The following is a 14,003-nucleotide window of genomic DNA, read 5'->3' on the forward strand; positions in this document are numbered from 1 at the left end:
CATCTAAATTTTATCCAATCTTTAAGCTCTATTTCATTCAAGATTAGAATACATGGCCATGAATGTTGATAACGATTCTCGGTTTATCGCTTACTCAAATTTTACCCTTGCATACTAGGAAGTCTCAAACTTAATGCCTGCAGTACTACCACTGTCTCTTACTCTCTTCTAGGAGCGGATCAAATTGAATGTTCCAAATTGATTCCATTATTACTAGTACCCGTCCACTAAAATATTCATGAAGTGTAAAAACTGAGCAATTAAGGCTTAAACAGTCATGCAATTTAGCGTGTCAAACTGGTAATTAGAGAGCCATGGACTCCTCAATGTCGGAGCCGGAATAGGAGCTTTCCATGACCACCTGCTCTGAATCAGCCATGAGAGAATGAAGATTTATCTAGTGAAAATTTAAAGGCCGGGCTGTTTGCATTGCAATCGGCGTTGCTATTTTAGCGAAGAGAAGGCCAATAGTAAGAGACATAGCCGCAACCACCATTTCAAACACAAATCCAAAACCAGAGGTTCCATTTTCTTTGAGCATGTTTGCAAAAGCTTGGACTCCAATGCCTCCAGGGACAAGAATGTTAATGCCAGATATGATCATCGCTAAGGGCAGTTCCCCTGTGTAGTAAGAGTACGTGTTCCCTGAAACTTTCAAAAGATCAATATTGAGGTCTGCTGACATGCAGAAATACAAGACAACTAACAATTACCCAAAAACCTTGATTAGAGCATGGTTTGTGAACTGTATGAAAATTCTTAGTCCCTGTATAACTTACTGCAATACAGTATACCAGGGACCCTACAGGATCAAATTCTAGGTGTCTTAGGAAATACCATAGTGAACTTGATTTACACTTGAAGACGAAGAACTTCAGGATCTAGAAGAACTCTGACCTTAGTCGGCGTGGTTTAAGAGCCAATTTACGTTGGTATTCTACTTGCCAGTCGGCTTTAGCTCCGAGATTATTCAGGTATACGAACTTCTTTTAATTTCTGACGCTAAACAATAGACTATAAACTTATGTCAAGGGAGAGCTAACCTGTGATGCCAATAGCAAAGGCCGAAATGGTTGCAGAGGTGCTCAAACTAAATCGAGGGTCTGTAAAGCACGACACCACATATCCTGCGAGTGCAGTAAGCGTCATGCCTGGCCATTGCTCAAAGCGAGCCATCAAGAGAATATTGGACCCAACCGCATAACCTAGGAACCCGTCTCCCACAGGTTGTTGACTGTGATATAAGTTTGTTGTTTGGATACTTACAGACGCACTCAACTGTTCAAGCTGAACTCCGTCACCACTTTCTTTTGTAAATCACTGTTGGAAACTACGAAAAATTTAGGTGCCGCTCTTTGTTATCAACCAGGCACTAAATACTTATTTATATAAAATATAACATTCTATTAACTTGGACGCTTTCTGAACACTTTCAATGAAATTCTAAGCTGAGAATGGTATCATTGGAATAAGCACATACCAGATGAATTTTGTCCATAATGGTAGAGTTGAAGGGCCACAAGAGTGTGGCATCTGCTCGGTTGCCCACCAGACTAAATTCTCTCCCATTGCAAGCCCAAACCCAAGCTGCATTGATGAATATAAACCACGCAATACCTCAGCCGAGCCCCTCACGTGCGACTTCGAAATCATTTCAATGTGAAATACATACCTGGTCCAAAACCGAAGCTAACGACAAACTTATTTGTACATGAAAAAGACACTAACTTCAGAGAGGTCATGCATGGCAGCTGGAGGTGAAGGGTTACTTTAAATAAAATTAAAATGAAATGTATTGGGTTGATACTTGGAAGAAGTTGGGTAAGTGATCCAAGTGTTAATGCGATGTAACACAAGCCAAGGCCTTTCAGGTTCGAAATCAAGCATTTTGATAAAAAGGCGACTAAGCATGCCGATGAAAAACCCATAATAGTTGCAAACATGGGATTAATAGATGCAATCATGTCAAGTATGCCCACAGCTGTTCCAAAAATTAGACAAAAAAATGCATCCCAGGGACCACCTGCAACCAGACGTTGAAAGATCAGTCAGTTAGATCGTTTCATCTTGTATATGCCTCCTGCATGAACTAAATTCACTTGGATGTAAAACTCAAAGCTTACATCAAAATCTCAAAGAGTATGAAATCACCCAGTGTTTCTGATAATAATGTCTTTCAAGAGGAGGCATCAACCTATGTGCTAAGTTTTATATCAAACCCACCATCGAAAAACAAAGGTGCAGATGTAGCAGCTGATACCGCATATCCAAATAGACGACACCACTTATCAAACACAGGTGGTGAATTTATAATTTTTTTGAGGCGCCAATATGAAAACGCAAAGGTCGTTCCGGATCTGCCAACTTGATTTGTGAGCTCATCAACATGCCCAAGTTTGCCCACATCTAGGTCACTCGCCACTGTCAACATGTGTATCTCTTTCCTGCGCCGGATGATAAAATTTTCAAGGACAACTCATCGAAAAGTTGTTTTGGGACAGCAGAGCATTGAAGACGTCCGAATACTGCTCAAACTTGAAGTTGAGGTACACATTCAAAGATACCAAAGGCTAGCTTTGAATTGAACGCATCACGCACAGCTGACCACTATACCTTCCGCACTGATGCTTCTGGCCCATGCAACAAGCCTGTAGCTTAACGATCATTACTACGTCAAAGATGCAACCCGCAACTCCCCCACAATCATATTGTCATTGATCGTTAAGTTACGAGGTTCACAATGGCCTCAACTATGTCGAGAAGATTAGAACTGGAAATAATTTACGCATTCTCAGAGCAAGAATGAGGCCAGGCACTTATTAAATAAACTTGGAAACTGCTGATACATAAAGAATCCTTGACTGGGACATTACACAAAAGCCTGTACGCTAGCATGGCAACTGCAATCTTCCATTGAAGGTGAACAGTAGCCATTGCATCCAGAAGGTGAAGTGAGGAAGTCCAAACCCCCAACCAAAGTCCATTCGATCATTCTTGTGTCAATCCTTTCTCACTTTCATGCTGCTTGTATCCCTACTCATTCATCCACAAGACAAATAATTGTCGACAAGGTCTTTACATGGATATAGGACCAGTTCATACCCTACCTTCAGTGAATTGGACAAGAACTTTTTTACTCTGGGGCATTAAAAATAACTTATTAAAAATGAATACTTAGCCAATTATTTATTGAATCATTTTAGAACTACTGGCAATTACGACTATATATATATATATATATATATATATAACTCAAACAATTACGACTCTGTTGTTCTATTTTCTTGAAATGAACATCCCATAACTTTCTCTTCAATATATATACATATATATATATATATATATATATATATATATTTACACACATTTTTTTTACAATTACTTCAATGAGAAATTAAACATTGTATTGCATAATTTACGTTTAAACAACATTGTAGCGAACTAGCGAACTAGCGACTGCGTTGAAACCTAGTGCATCTCCTCGACAATCAAGACATTCGAGACCAACTCCATATTTACTTGAATATTTCATTTTCCTGGTTTTCTTGCCACATTTTCATTATTTGGTCTTAGTAACAGATGACCAAGACTTTCAGCACACATGAACAAGATAATGGGAGAAGAAGATACCTGCGCTCGTTGAGGCCGCCTATTCCGGGAAAGGATAGGAGAATCAACGAGGGAAACACTGCAATGCTGGCGTCGACTTCCAGCCGAGGAGCAGCTTTATCAATCAAGTGTTCTGTTCGAGATGATGAGCTGCCGTAGGAGTGGAGAGCAACTGCGTGCTGCAGTAAGAAACGTCGACGGATTGCTATGTTTTGATGCCATGAAGACGCCCCGTTCCACTGTTTCACTGTCACATTCATACAACAGGATGAAATACATGGCATGGCACGGAAATTATAATCCCAATCAAGCCTACGGCTGTACAAAAATCTGTAGCATCATGCGTGAAAGAGAATGAAGTATCAAACCCCTCTCATCCTCTATTCCGTCCGCCTCCTCGTTTATAGTTGTGGAATCATTGTCATTATGCAAAGGTTTCCGTTCACCGCTGCTTAGTCCTTGAGAAGAATTTCGTCGTGCCGGAGTGCCAACCAGCTTCGCCTTCAGGCTTGGCGGCATTTTGACTACAACTTGTAAAGAACCTCAGCAAGAGGAGCGCAGGATTAGCTCCAGTACTTCTCAATGTCTGCACGCGTTAAGAATCCCACCGCTTTTAGGAATCTTGAATACGCTCGTAATCATGGTTGGTCGCGGATGTGAATGTGAAAGACCAGCATTATTTGTGCAGTCTCAGCTTTAAAAGCAGATTAGGGCGACCGTTTGGCATCACCTCTGTACAGGATCAAGAGAATCAGTTACCACGCAGTCCTACACTCTCCAAAGTCGAGAGCGGGAGGAAAGGTTTACGGCTTCACTTCACGTTTGCCACATTCAGGATAATTATCTGTCTTCGCATGTTGACAATTGGGAACTCGAGCTGACATTTTGAGGAGAAGAATGCCGATGTTAACTCGACCCTGCATATGAAATTTAGATCGATCCCCTCTGCGGAGGACAAGGACTCTCGTTGCCGAAAGCTCATCGAGTCAAAAACCGCCTTCCTGATGGTTTTCCAGAATGAACACGATCGAAAAAACTCGTTTCTTCCTCGGCGAGAAAATTCGAACTCGCAATTCCCCCATCGTCAATCTCGGCTTCAATCGTCAACTACTTGCTGTGTGATCCGACACACGCAACTCTCACAATCATTCTATCGCGATGCACCGTGACGATGGCGATATACTGCATGTGACGTCCACCGCACCGAGAGGGCCTGATTAGGGTTTCGATCGAAATGTAACATTATTTTTTTCAATTGCAACTAGGTGCATGTTCTTAGTTCTTTAACTTTAGACATTAGCTTATTAAATTTTAATGACTATATTTGTATGTGTCTTTGTAAGTACGTCATTGTGCTTGGTTGGATAGTATTTTGTATTTTATTTTTGGTTCTCTTGTAAATGTACTAATGTTATTTGAATATGTGTTTTACAAATGCATGTATTGTAGATTTATTTTGCAAATGTTATGTAGTTTTGTTGATAGCATAATAAATATTGTTTTCTTTTCTCAAATAAGTTGAATTTTTATATCTTGCTTTAATCAAGAGAATTGTTAGGTGGACACCTCTTTTTTATTATGTGGATGTTCTCATGCCATACATTTCTACATACATTTTTACATATACATACTAAAACTCTTATTTATATAGAAAGTTTTATGGTAATTTAAGGGAATGTTAAATAGACCCAAGTTTTTACTAAACCAACCCATCATCATTGCACCTTCCCATTCCCAACTGTAGCTTGTTGTTGGGAACACTAAGTTGGGAATATCATGTTGCAAGGTGTCAACAATTGCAAGTTATCAACAACGAGTTGAGAACAACGAGGTATAGAAATAGTTGATGTATCTACACAAAAAAAAATAACAAGTAAACAACAATTTCTTATTCAAACAACACATAAGAAGAAATATAAAACTCTTTTAAAAACCTTTTGTAAAAAAAGAAAGTATAAATTAAGTTAATTCTATTTAAATCAATAATGTATTAAAATTTTAGTATCTAATTTTTAAAAATGAGATTCTACTAAATTTGACTATTTATAAGAGGCTTATTAGAACAAAAAAATATAAAAGATAAATTGAGAAAACTTGCTTTTAAATTTATAATATTTTTATTTTTTCTATTACAGCCAATTGTAAATCTTTTATATTTTAATAAATTATGAACTTAGATGCACTTGTAGGTAAGATTTCTATTCTATTGTTTTCTTTTCTTTGAATCTTATATTTACATAGATGTATTAAAACAACATATTGACGTGTAAAACCAAAAATACATCCAATTTGGAAAAAAAATAAAATAAAAAATAGTAAAATTTCCAAAAAAAAAAAAAGTTTCTTACTTTTCAAAATTACAAGTTCGTAGTTTATTGCTAATATACATATCATAAACCTTACGTATGAACAAAATTAAAGTTCGGTTTTACAAGAACTCTTAACTTAATTGTAGGATTCAAATGTGTAAAAGTAAATGTTCAAAACTAATACTAATTCATAAAAATTATCTTTGGTAATTAAAATATATTCTTAATTTAAACTTTATCAAAATCAATAAATCTTATAATTAATTGCAAGTCTTTACAACATACACATCATATAAATAGTATCATTTCCAAAATTATTAGTATATTAAATACAATCCTTAATAAATAGATATATCGTACAACTACAGAGAATTACTTCAGACTTAGATCTATGTTGTTAAAAAATTGATATAAAGTACAGTAAATATTAGAAATATAATTATTTTAGTCAGTATAAAATTAGACACTACTAACACTATTTTATGACAACAACCCCCTTTTATGACAACAACCTCCTTGCCAATCACCTCCATGCCTAACAAAATGTTATTAAACTACTCCAATCTAAATATAGAATTTATAATCATTTAGGATCTTGTTAAAAGATTTTCTTGATGGCTAACAATTGAAGGTTAAAATAATAACAAAATAAAAACATTATCAGAAAAACATGACAGGGCACTATGCAAAAACACATTTTTTATGCTACAGTCACTTACTCATATGCCCCGGTATATGTCTAAATATGATATTTGTGAAGGATCTTACTACTACATGACTTGTTGATCAAAACATATTGCTGATAGATCTGCAATTCTTTCCGACTTTTGAGTCAAGTGAGAGCAGCACTCCAAATGATGTGAACCTGGATGAAAGCTTTTCTTTCAACCTGCTAAGGTCTGATGCATAATAAGAATGTATCTGTATCCACATCCCTTTGCTATTACAATGTGCATTAGAAATAGCTATTCATAACTATGAAAAAGATTTTGAATTATTTCTAAGACTGCAACAAAAACAACAGTCAATTGAGGTGCTTTCCAGAAACCATCACACTCGAAAAAAACAGTCTACACAGATTAAATAGGAATTTGAAACATAGTATCCTATGCATTGTGTTCATAAGCGCCCTATTAAACAAAGGACACGGAGAGTATTTAAATACCCAAGAGCAATCTCTTTGTCCCGTTTCCTGAATGAATATATATAAAAATGAATTACTTACACCGAGCGAGTCCCAGTCAGCAGAAGCACCGAGCCTCTTGCACACACACCACCTATTCTTAGTCTTCAAAGGACCACCAGTATACTCCCACAAGCGGAAACAGCCAAGGATGGAATGGCTTGAGATTTTTGTACATTCAGCTAAACATTTGTTGACACCGGTTGAGATGGTAACAACATTCTGTATTTCAACAAAGTCTAGTCAGGAATCTGAAACAGAAAACAGCTGTTTATGCCCAAACATACACAAAGACTAGTAAGTCGTTCGCTACTAAACCATCGTAGTATCCTGGCAGATAGAATAAAGAATTACATATTCAAAATAAACTTATGAAACAATCTCGAAATTTGAGATCATCAAGATTGAATTGATTGTGGTGAGACTTGCTAAGGTATCAAGTTACGGACTATTGATATTTGTTAAAGACTTTGAAGTTGTTTATATAATCGAACTAGATAATATACTGTGACCCAAACAGGTGCTACTCCGTACACTACAATTAAAACTTCAACTACCACCACCCAAGAGAACCTTAATCCTGGTGCAATACAAAAAGAGCACTCAAAACAAAATAAAGATGTCTCAAAACCCCAACATTTTCTATATCGGATCAGGCAGCAGACAACATTAAACAAACTCTTTCGGAAGCTCGGTTTTGATTAGGAAGGCATGCCTCCAATTCTACCCGCCATACAAACGTTTCAACCACATACTGGTGTTCATGATTCTACATACCTACTCATTATTTGGTAATCGAAAGGTCTTCTTCAAATATTTTGAAGCTGTATCATCGCCTCGATAACACAGTATTCGCAATAATGTATCTGGGTCAGAAGCGCTCCAAGTGCCCGTAATAGAAGGTAGAGATGGTTTGGTTCCGCCTTTCCCAATTCCATAAACGGAGTTGAATCTCTGAATAACCTCAGAAGTTGGAAGTGAAAACAGAGAGACTACTTCAGTGGCAAAGGCTGCTTCCCTCTCCACCTGCGTTGCAGGTAGTCCATCTCCATCTGCTATGAAAAGATCCTTCATACTCTTGAGATCCTCCTGCAACATACTTGCATCACTTACAGTAAAAGATCTCATTGGACCAGCTGCCATCAAAACTAGCATAAGCCCTTCGAAACAGGCTCGCATCAGGGAACCTATTACTCGATTGCTCAATTGCTCTACGGAACTGTCCGAAATAATTCCCAATTGAGTATCCAACTCTTCGATTACGGCACTGATTCTTGAACTTGCTACCCCTCCCACATAAAGCCTGTCCCACAGAACAGGTCTCAAATCAACAAAAACCACCCTATATGCTGCTATCTCCATGAGCTTGTCGATTCCCTCCTTCAACAAACTCCTGGTTTCGTATAAATTGCTGTCGACTGCTTCTGTATTTGGTTGCATAGAAGGCACATGACCGGACAGAGCAGAATCCTTTCGCCATCCAGTTCGTATCTTCTTCTCAATAAAATCAACTTCAACCAGGAGATGATGTAGAGTATTCATTCGCAGGCAAATGTGTGGAAGGTCGTAAACTGCGGCTGAGGAAGGCTCCTTCTTTAAAGTGCCCTTAGGCTTGGGACTACCTCTATCACTTCTGCCTTTTCCAAACCAAGACTTTTTGGTCTTGCACCGTGTAAGAGGTGGGATTGGAGGAATCAGAGCGTCTTTTTCACCTGAGATGACCAAAACCATGAGGACGGGTTTAACAAAGTGTGCATAAGTCGCCGTACATATCGAAAATGAAAATGTTGGTTCAAAAGTTCTGCTGCACCGAACACAAGAAAAGGAACTGCGAAACATCTAACTTACAGTAAACGATCACAAAACCATGACTGATTAGATGAAAATATGAGTGGTGGTCAAAGGGCTTACCACAACTACCAATCGCCTGGGTAGCATAAATTTTTAATGCATTGTCTATGCCATTTACCAAGTCCTGAAGTAATTCTGGGAACTGTGACACAGGGAGTGCAAAATAAGTGTTGAGCATCTCGTCCACAATACGAAGAAGCTCCACCGCCGATGAAGCGTAACGCTCTTTCAAGGAATTGGGCTCCCAGCTCTGACACAAGTCAAAAGAACGGCGCTTAGGAAAAGAGCTATGTAATACAAGCGATCAACATGCAACCCGAACTGTTTTAGAATCAAAGAAAGAAGCTCTCAAGAAGGTGTACATGACGTAGGGATCGGATGAACAGTCACAACAAGTGAAGGACAAATTGACAAGGAGATTGACAGCAAAGAGGAATACCTCCTTACTGACGTTAAGAGTAACCATTTCCTTCAGCATTTGCAACTTTTCTTCAACCCACTTCTTGGCTAAGTTTCCCACTGCTCGATCAGCTTCAAAAGGCGGCATTTCCCTGATTAACGCCTTACCTCCGTCTTCTGCATACACTCCATCTTCCACGACAACTTGAACTAACGACTTCTCCAACTGATCAGCAGCTTCCAAGACTTGCACAGTGTCTGCAGTTAATGCAGACACCCCTGACATATACTGCTTTATTTCCCTACTATAACAAGCATGCAGAGTTACTGCAGCAACACCCCCTGCGTATGGATGCCATTCTTTCAGCGAAGGGCTAAAGTTCTCTATTTCTTTAGACACAAGTGCAGATGTATCTTTCGCAAGCTGCGCCAGAGCTGGTATAGGCGCATCAGCAGCCTTCCTTCTTGTATCCACACTCTCCATCATCTGTACACTGTGTCATTAGTGCAAAGATGGTATTCCCGCGACACACGGTAACTTATAGTTGTGAAAACCTCTGTGCACACCTTTCTATGTTAAAATGCTAGAAAAGGATGGGGCGAGACATCTACTTGCGTACCTGCGCAAATGCTGTCCGAATGGACGATCGAACATACAAGTCCACGGTGCTAATCGCAATACTAATCTTCACCTTGCGTCTTTTGTCTTGATGCATGTCCTCACCTATAACCTCAGCAGATTGAACAGCCAAAGCCAAAACCTTCTCCAAGGGACCTCTTGCGCCCTCAGGAAACGAATCATGATACGACAACAGCCTCCTCTCTGTCCAAGTCTGGATAGCTGTCAGTATCGAGTGCAAGAGGTTCCACTGCTCAGGGCGTGCGGATTTATAATCTTTCACGACTTCTGCCATCTGGCTCTCAGCAGCTCCCAGAAGATCGAGCTCTTTTTGCCCAGTGTTTACGTACTGACGGAAGAGAACCCACATGAATAGCATGTTGTGAGTAAGTTGATCAATTCCCAGAACTACCCACGTTTTCTTGAACATTTCCAACATGTCATCGAGTTCCTCGAGTACTGTGCCTTCTTCAACGTGGTCAAAAACACATCCCAGCAGAGCCACGTAGAGGTTAATGTTAAACGGATACCCATCCGCCCAATGTAGAACGTCTTCGTTACTCTCTCCATTGAGTGGCCTTCCTGCGCGTGCCATCGCTGCGTTTCGTAAGGCTTGAATGCTCTCTGTGTTCTTACCAGTATCTGAGGCCCTGCAGTACATCTCCTTTAAGCACTGTCGAAGCCGAAGAGCTTCCACTCCTTGAGAGTCACCTCGAACAAGTGGGTGGGCCAGAAGCCCTGCTTCCAATATCCGAAGTTGTCTTTTTAACCAGCGCACGTGCTCCGAGGAGTCCGTGAACGCTGAAGCTGGAATATTTTGCAAGAGCTCAAGAGGAACCAGCATGTGTTCGGTGCGCCTGCTGGCCTGGCCAGCTGCAGCACGAGAAAGAGCCCGGCGTGTTCTCAAGTCGACGGTATCGGCAATTAACATTTGGTCTCGCATGAGCTCAGCTGTTGTACGAGGTTTTCCTCCTCTCCTAGATACACCGGTGTTCAACTTGAGACCAAGAGCTTTTTTCATACGGCTGGCAGCCACTGCTGTTATGCCCTTATCAGGCTTAGAACGTGCTGATCCCACGCTTCTTGCACTTAAAGCCGCGGTCCCGGTTGCAGCCAGCATGATTTCATATGCTGATTCTCGAAAATCATCCTCTGCACATTTGAAAATCAACATGATGAATAACAGAGTGCCTACAGATACGCTCTTTCCAGTTAGAAAAATATTAAATTTAAAATAATAATAATAATAATAATAATAATGATAATAAAATCTGTTCACTATGTCACAACTTCATTGTAAAGAATCGAAGGATCAATCGAAAATTGACGACAGGTAAATAAATGGCTCCCACATATCCTTTACGAGTACCTGTTAAATCGACCTTTACCCTTGGTATGGGATTTCCCAGCTCACTATTTCTCATCGTCGTTGAACTTGTTCTTGGGCCCTCAGATTGTGCTGCTGGTGCCATTGCTCCCAAATTGGAGCACACGCAACAAAAAGTCTCGATTGGTGCTCCTACAAGGCTTGTTCTGCAAATGTTAAGTGGATAGTCAGGACAGCCAACAATTGTACTACACCTTGGACATTGTACGAAAGCTCCAAAACTTTACCGAAAGTGGTACAGCTTGTACGAATCAAACAACAGTCCTGCCGTGTGAATCGTTTCAAGGGCATTAATTGCGTTAAAGATAGATAGTGCACAATCTAGCAGTGTGTTCACAAGGTATGAAACCCCGAAAGTTGGAGAAATTCTGGAGCAAAATATCTTTACTGAACTACAGAAAATAGACATAAGGAATCATGCCGCATCAGAACTTTCGTAAGCAGTTGAAGAAGCAACAGGAAATGAAACAGTCTTAGGAAACAGGGGGGTTCACCTCCAAACCCGCCAAAGTAGGAACCCTTATCAGAATCCAAGCCTCAATGATGCAAAGGAAGCAATTTCATAGCAGCGCTTCCATAAACATTATCCGGTCACAGCCTCCAGGCCTACACTGTGAAGCTCTACTCTAAGAACTAGTCACACTCTTTCAGATAAGAAACTATCCCGTATGTAGTTTCATAAGCGAACAGTGCCAATGAAAACATCACGTCCACACTCCACCTCCTCCACTCTGGTTCGAGGCCCCTATCAATCAAAAGTTAAACGGAGTCAGATCATCCAAAAGGAAACTCAAAGCGCTCACCCAAACTCCTTCGTCCGTCCAAATGCGGAGAAAGAGAGAGAGAGCGAGAGTAAGAATCGTAATGCCTGACACCCTCGCATCAAGAAAACCATCGTTCCGTTCCAAAAAGAAAAATGAAAAATGCAAAAAAATAAAAAAATAAAACAAAAGCTAACGAGTATCACTTAAACGTCCGCTTAGTCAAGTTGACGAGCAGCAAGCGGCGCAGGCAAATTTAAGAACACTCACAACAAGCTAAATTCAATCTAACCGAGGCACTCTCAAACCCGTGGCACCTACCAAGGCCACCACCACCTTCGACGCGTCAAAATGAAAATAAAAAACCAAGCATTCCAGATCTAAACCAGTAAGCTCTAGTACATTCCCGTGCCAGACCGGCAAACGAGCCTCGGTGGTAGGCACCGCGCAAACCAGTTCAGGCGCTTCATCAGGCAATGTCACGAAATCACGCACACTCACTCCTCTACACTCATGTCCGCACCATTGATGAGCAATGCGAGTGAAACAGAGTATCCATGGCACAGAGGGAAAATAGCCCGCGATCTCACCTGTCCTACTACACCGCCACCCGAAGACAGAAATATCACCAAACCAGACCAGGCAGAGGAGAAAGAAAGCAGGACGAGTCGGGGAAGGTGGAGGAGGTGGAGGTGGAGGTGGAGATCCGAAGCAGCTGGCCAACGAAATCTACGACTTCGGAAGCAATGGTGCCAGCAACTTACAACACAGTGAAAGAGCGAGCGAGAGGAGAGGGAAACGGGGAAACGGGGAAGGGAAAGGGCGTGCACGACCACCACGAAGAAGCCTCGTCCCTCCCGCCTAGGTACAGCCCATGGGAACGACGCAATGATACGAGCTCCCACGTTCCATACTTCTTCGTGAGGCCACTTGGGACACGGACGTGTTCGCAAGAGTGAGAACGAACAAACGGAGTGCGTTCCCCTCCCCTCCCTCCTTTCTACACAATGGGGTTATAGTTAGCAGTTATGTTCCCTTCCCTTCCCCGACCCATGCTTCGGCACCCAACTCCTCCGTCCAATTCTATCTATATATCTATCGCCATTTGTCCTCTCTCTCTCTTGGTGGTTCGCTCTCTCGCCGTTGGATGTCCGCATCATCGGAAGGCTCTTCTCCAACAGAAAAAGCTCCTGTGATGGGGAGAGAGAGACTCATTACTCATTTCTTAGTTTCAATAGAATCACTTTTGGTCTATCTATCTATCCTTCTATTTGCTGTTATTACTTATAATATGAGTTTTCTAGTATCATTGTGGAAGTTTGGAGAGGTGTGTGCTAATTTTGCTTGTTTCTTCCAAACTGCATTTGCAAATTTATTATTTTAGAAATTTTTCAGGGGAATGTTAAAGAGACCCAGGTTTTTACTAAATCAAGCTATCCATGTGAAGAATATGGTAATCATGATGAGTGTGGTTGGTTTTCATTGGTTTTGGATCTAGCAGAGGAGAAATTAATTTAGAGGTCCCTTTTTTTCTTTTTCTTTTTTTTTCCCCATAATAGCTAGGATGGATGGGTAAATTTAGTAAAATCCTTGGTTTATTTAAGATTTCCTTCTTTTTATTGTATAGCATGTGTCATCAATAGTGTTATATATTTACTATAGTTTGGATAAAATATTAGAATCTACTTTGGAGATATGCATCAAGGTAGGGTTACATATAATTGGTCATGTCTAAATATTAAATTTTGATAAGTTATATCTACAATTTTGCAATGATATTCATTGAGGTTTATTGATGATCATTGAAAACATAACTTGCAATGATAATTTTTATTATTAGAAATTTAAGAGAGTTTTAATAATTATGGACTGAAAGTAATAAGAA

The 14,003-nt window shown here is 40.1% G+C and overlaps 2 protein-coding genes across 17 annotated transcripts; both read right to left on the minus strand.

Annotated features, from left to right (window-relative positions):
- Nucleotides 1–5,300, minus strand: LOC112294356 (uncharacterized protein C7D4.12c). Of its 9 annotated transcripts, XR_016498088.1 has the most exons (9): nucleotides 4,340–5,299; nucleotides 3,978–4,195; nucleotides 3,631–3,856; nucleotides 2,224–2,444; nucleotides 1,808–2,023; nucleotides 1,481–1,587; nucleotides 1,267–1,320; nucleotides 1,044–1,127; nucleotides 1–645 (listed from the first exon to the last, which is right to left on the minus strand). XR_016498088.1 is itself a non-coding variant. In XM_090243999.1 (8 exons), exons 2-7 carry the CDS (start codon nucleotides 4,126–4,128, stop codon nucleotides 1,086–1,088), a joined length of 963 nt encoding a protein of 320 aa, XP_090100125.1. In that variant the 5' UTR covers nucleotides 4,129–4,195; nucleotides 4,340–5,299; the 3' UTR covers nucleotides 1–645; nucleotides 1,044–1,085. The 9 variants fall into 9 exon arrangements, 1 of the variants encoding a protein (XP_090100125.1); XR_016498086.1 differs by lacking the exon at nucleotides 1,267–1,320 and having other exon boundaries at nucleotides 1,044–1,205; nucleotides 4,340–5,300; XR_016498087.1 differs by having other exon boundaries at nucleotides 1,044–1,320.
- A 990-nt stretch (nucleotides 5,301–6,290) lies between these two features.
- On the minus strand, nucleotides 6,291–12,983 carry LOC112294600 (protein unc-13 homolog). Of its 8 annotated transcripts, none has more exons than XR_012219433.2 (9): nucleotides 12,709–12,983; nucleotides 11,852–12,102; nucleotides 11,340–11,503; nucleotides 9,972–11,122; nucleotides 9,392–9,838; nucleotides 9,013–9,202; nucleotides 7,879–8,813; nucleotides 7,144–7,323; nucleotides 6,291–6,783 (listed from the first exon to the last, which is right to left on the minus strand). XR_012219433.2 is itself a non-coding variant. In XM_024545239.3 (8 exons), the coding sequence occupies exons 3-7, from the start codon at nucleotides 11,440–11,442 to the stop codon at nucleotides 7,879–7,881; spliced, it is 2,826 nt and encodes a 941-aa protein (XP_024401007.1). In that variant the 5' UTR covers nucleotides 11,443–11,503; nucleotides 11,852–12,102; nucleotides 12,709–12,983; the 3' UTR covers nucleotides 6,893–7,323. The 8 variants fall into 8 exon arrangements, 4 of the variants coding, with proteins under 4 accessions (XP_024401007.1, XP_024401009.1, XP_024401010.1 ...); XR_012219434.2 differs by having other exon boundaries at nucleotides 6,291–6,807; XR_012219432.2 differs by having other exon boundaries at nucleotides 6,291–6,817.
- Between the last annotated feature and the right edge of the window lie 1,020 nt (nucleotides 12,984–14,003).

The sequence above is a fragment of the Physcomitrium patens genome, chromosome 17, assembly GCF_059467195.1.
Source record: "Physcomitrium patens ecotype Gransden chromosome 17, ASM5946719v1, whole genome shotgun sequence".
NCBI lineage: Eukaryota > Viridiplantae > Streptophyta > Bryopsida > Funariales > Funariaceae > Physcomitrium > Physcomitrium patens.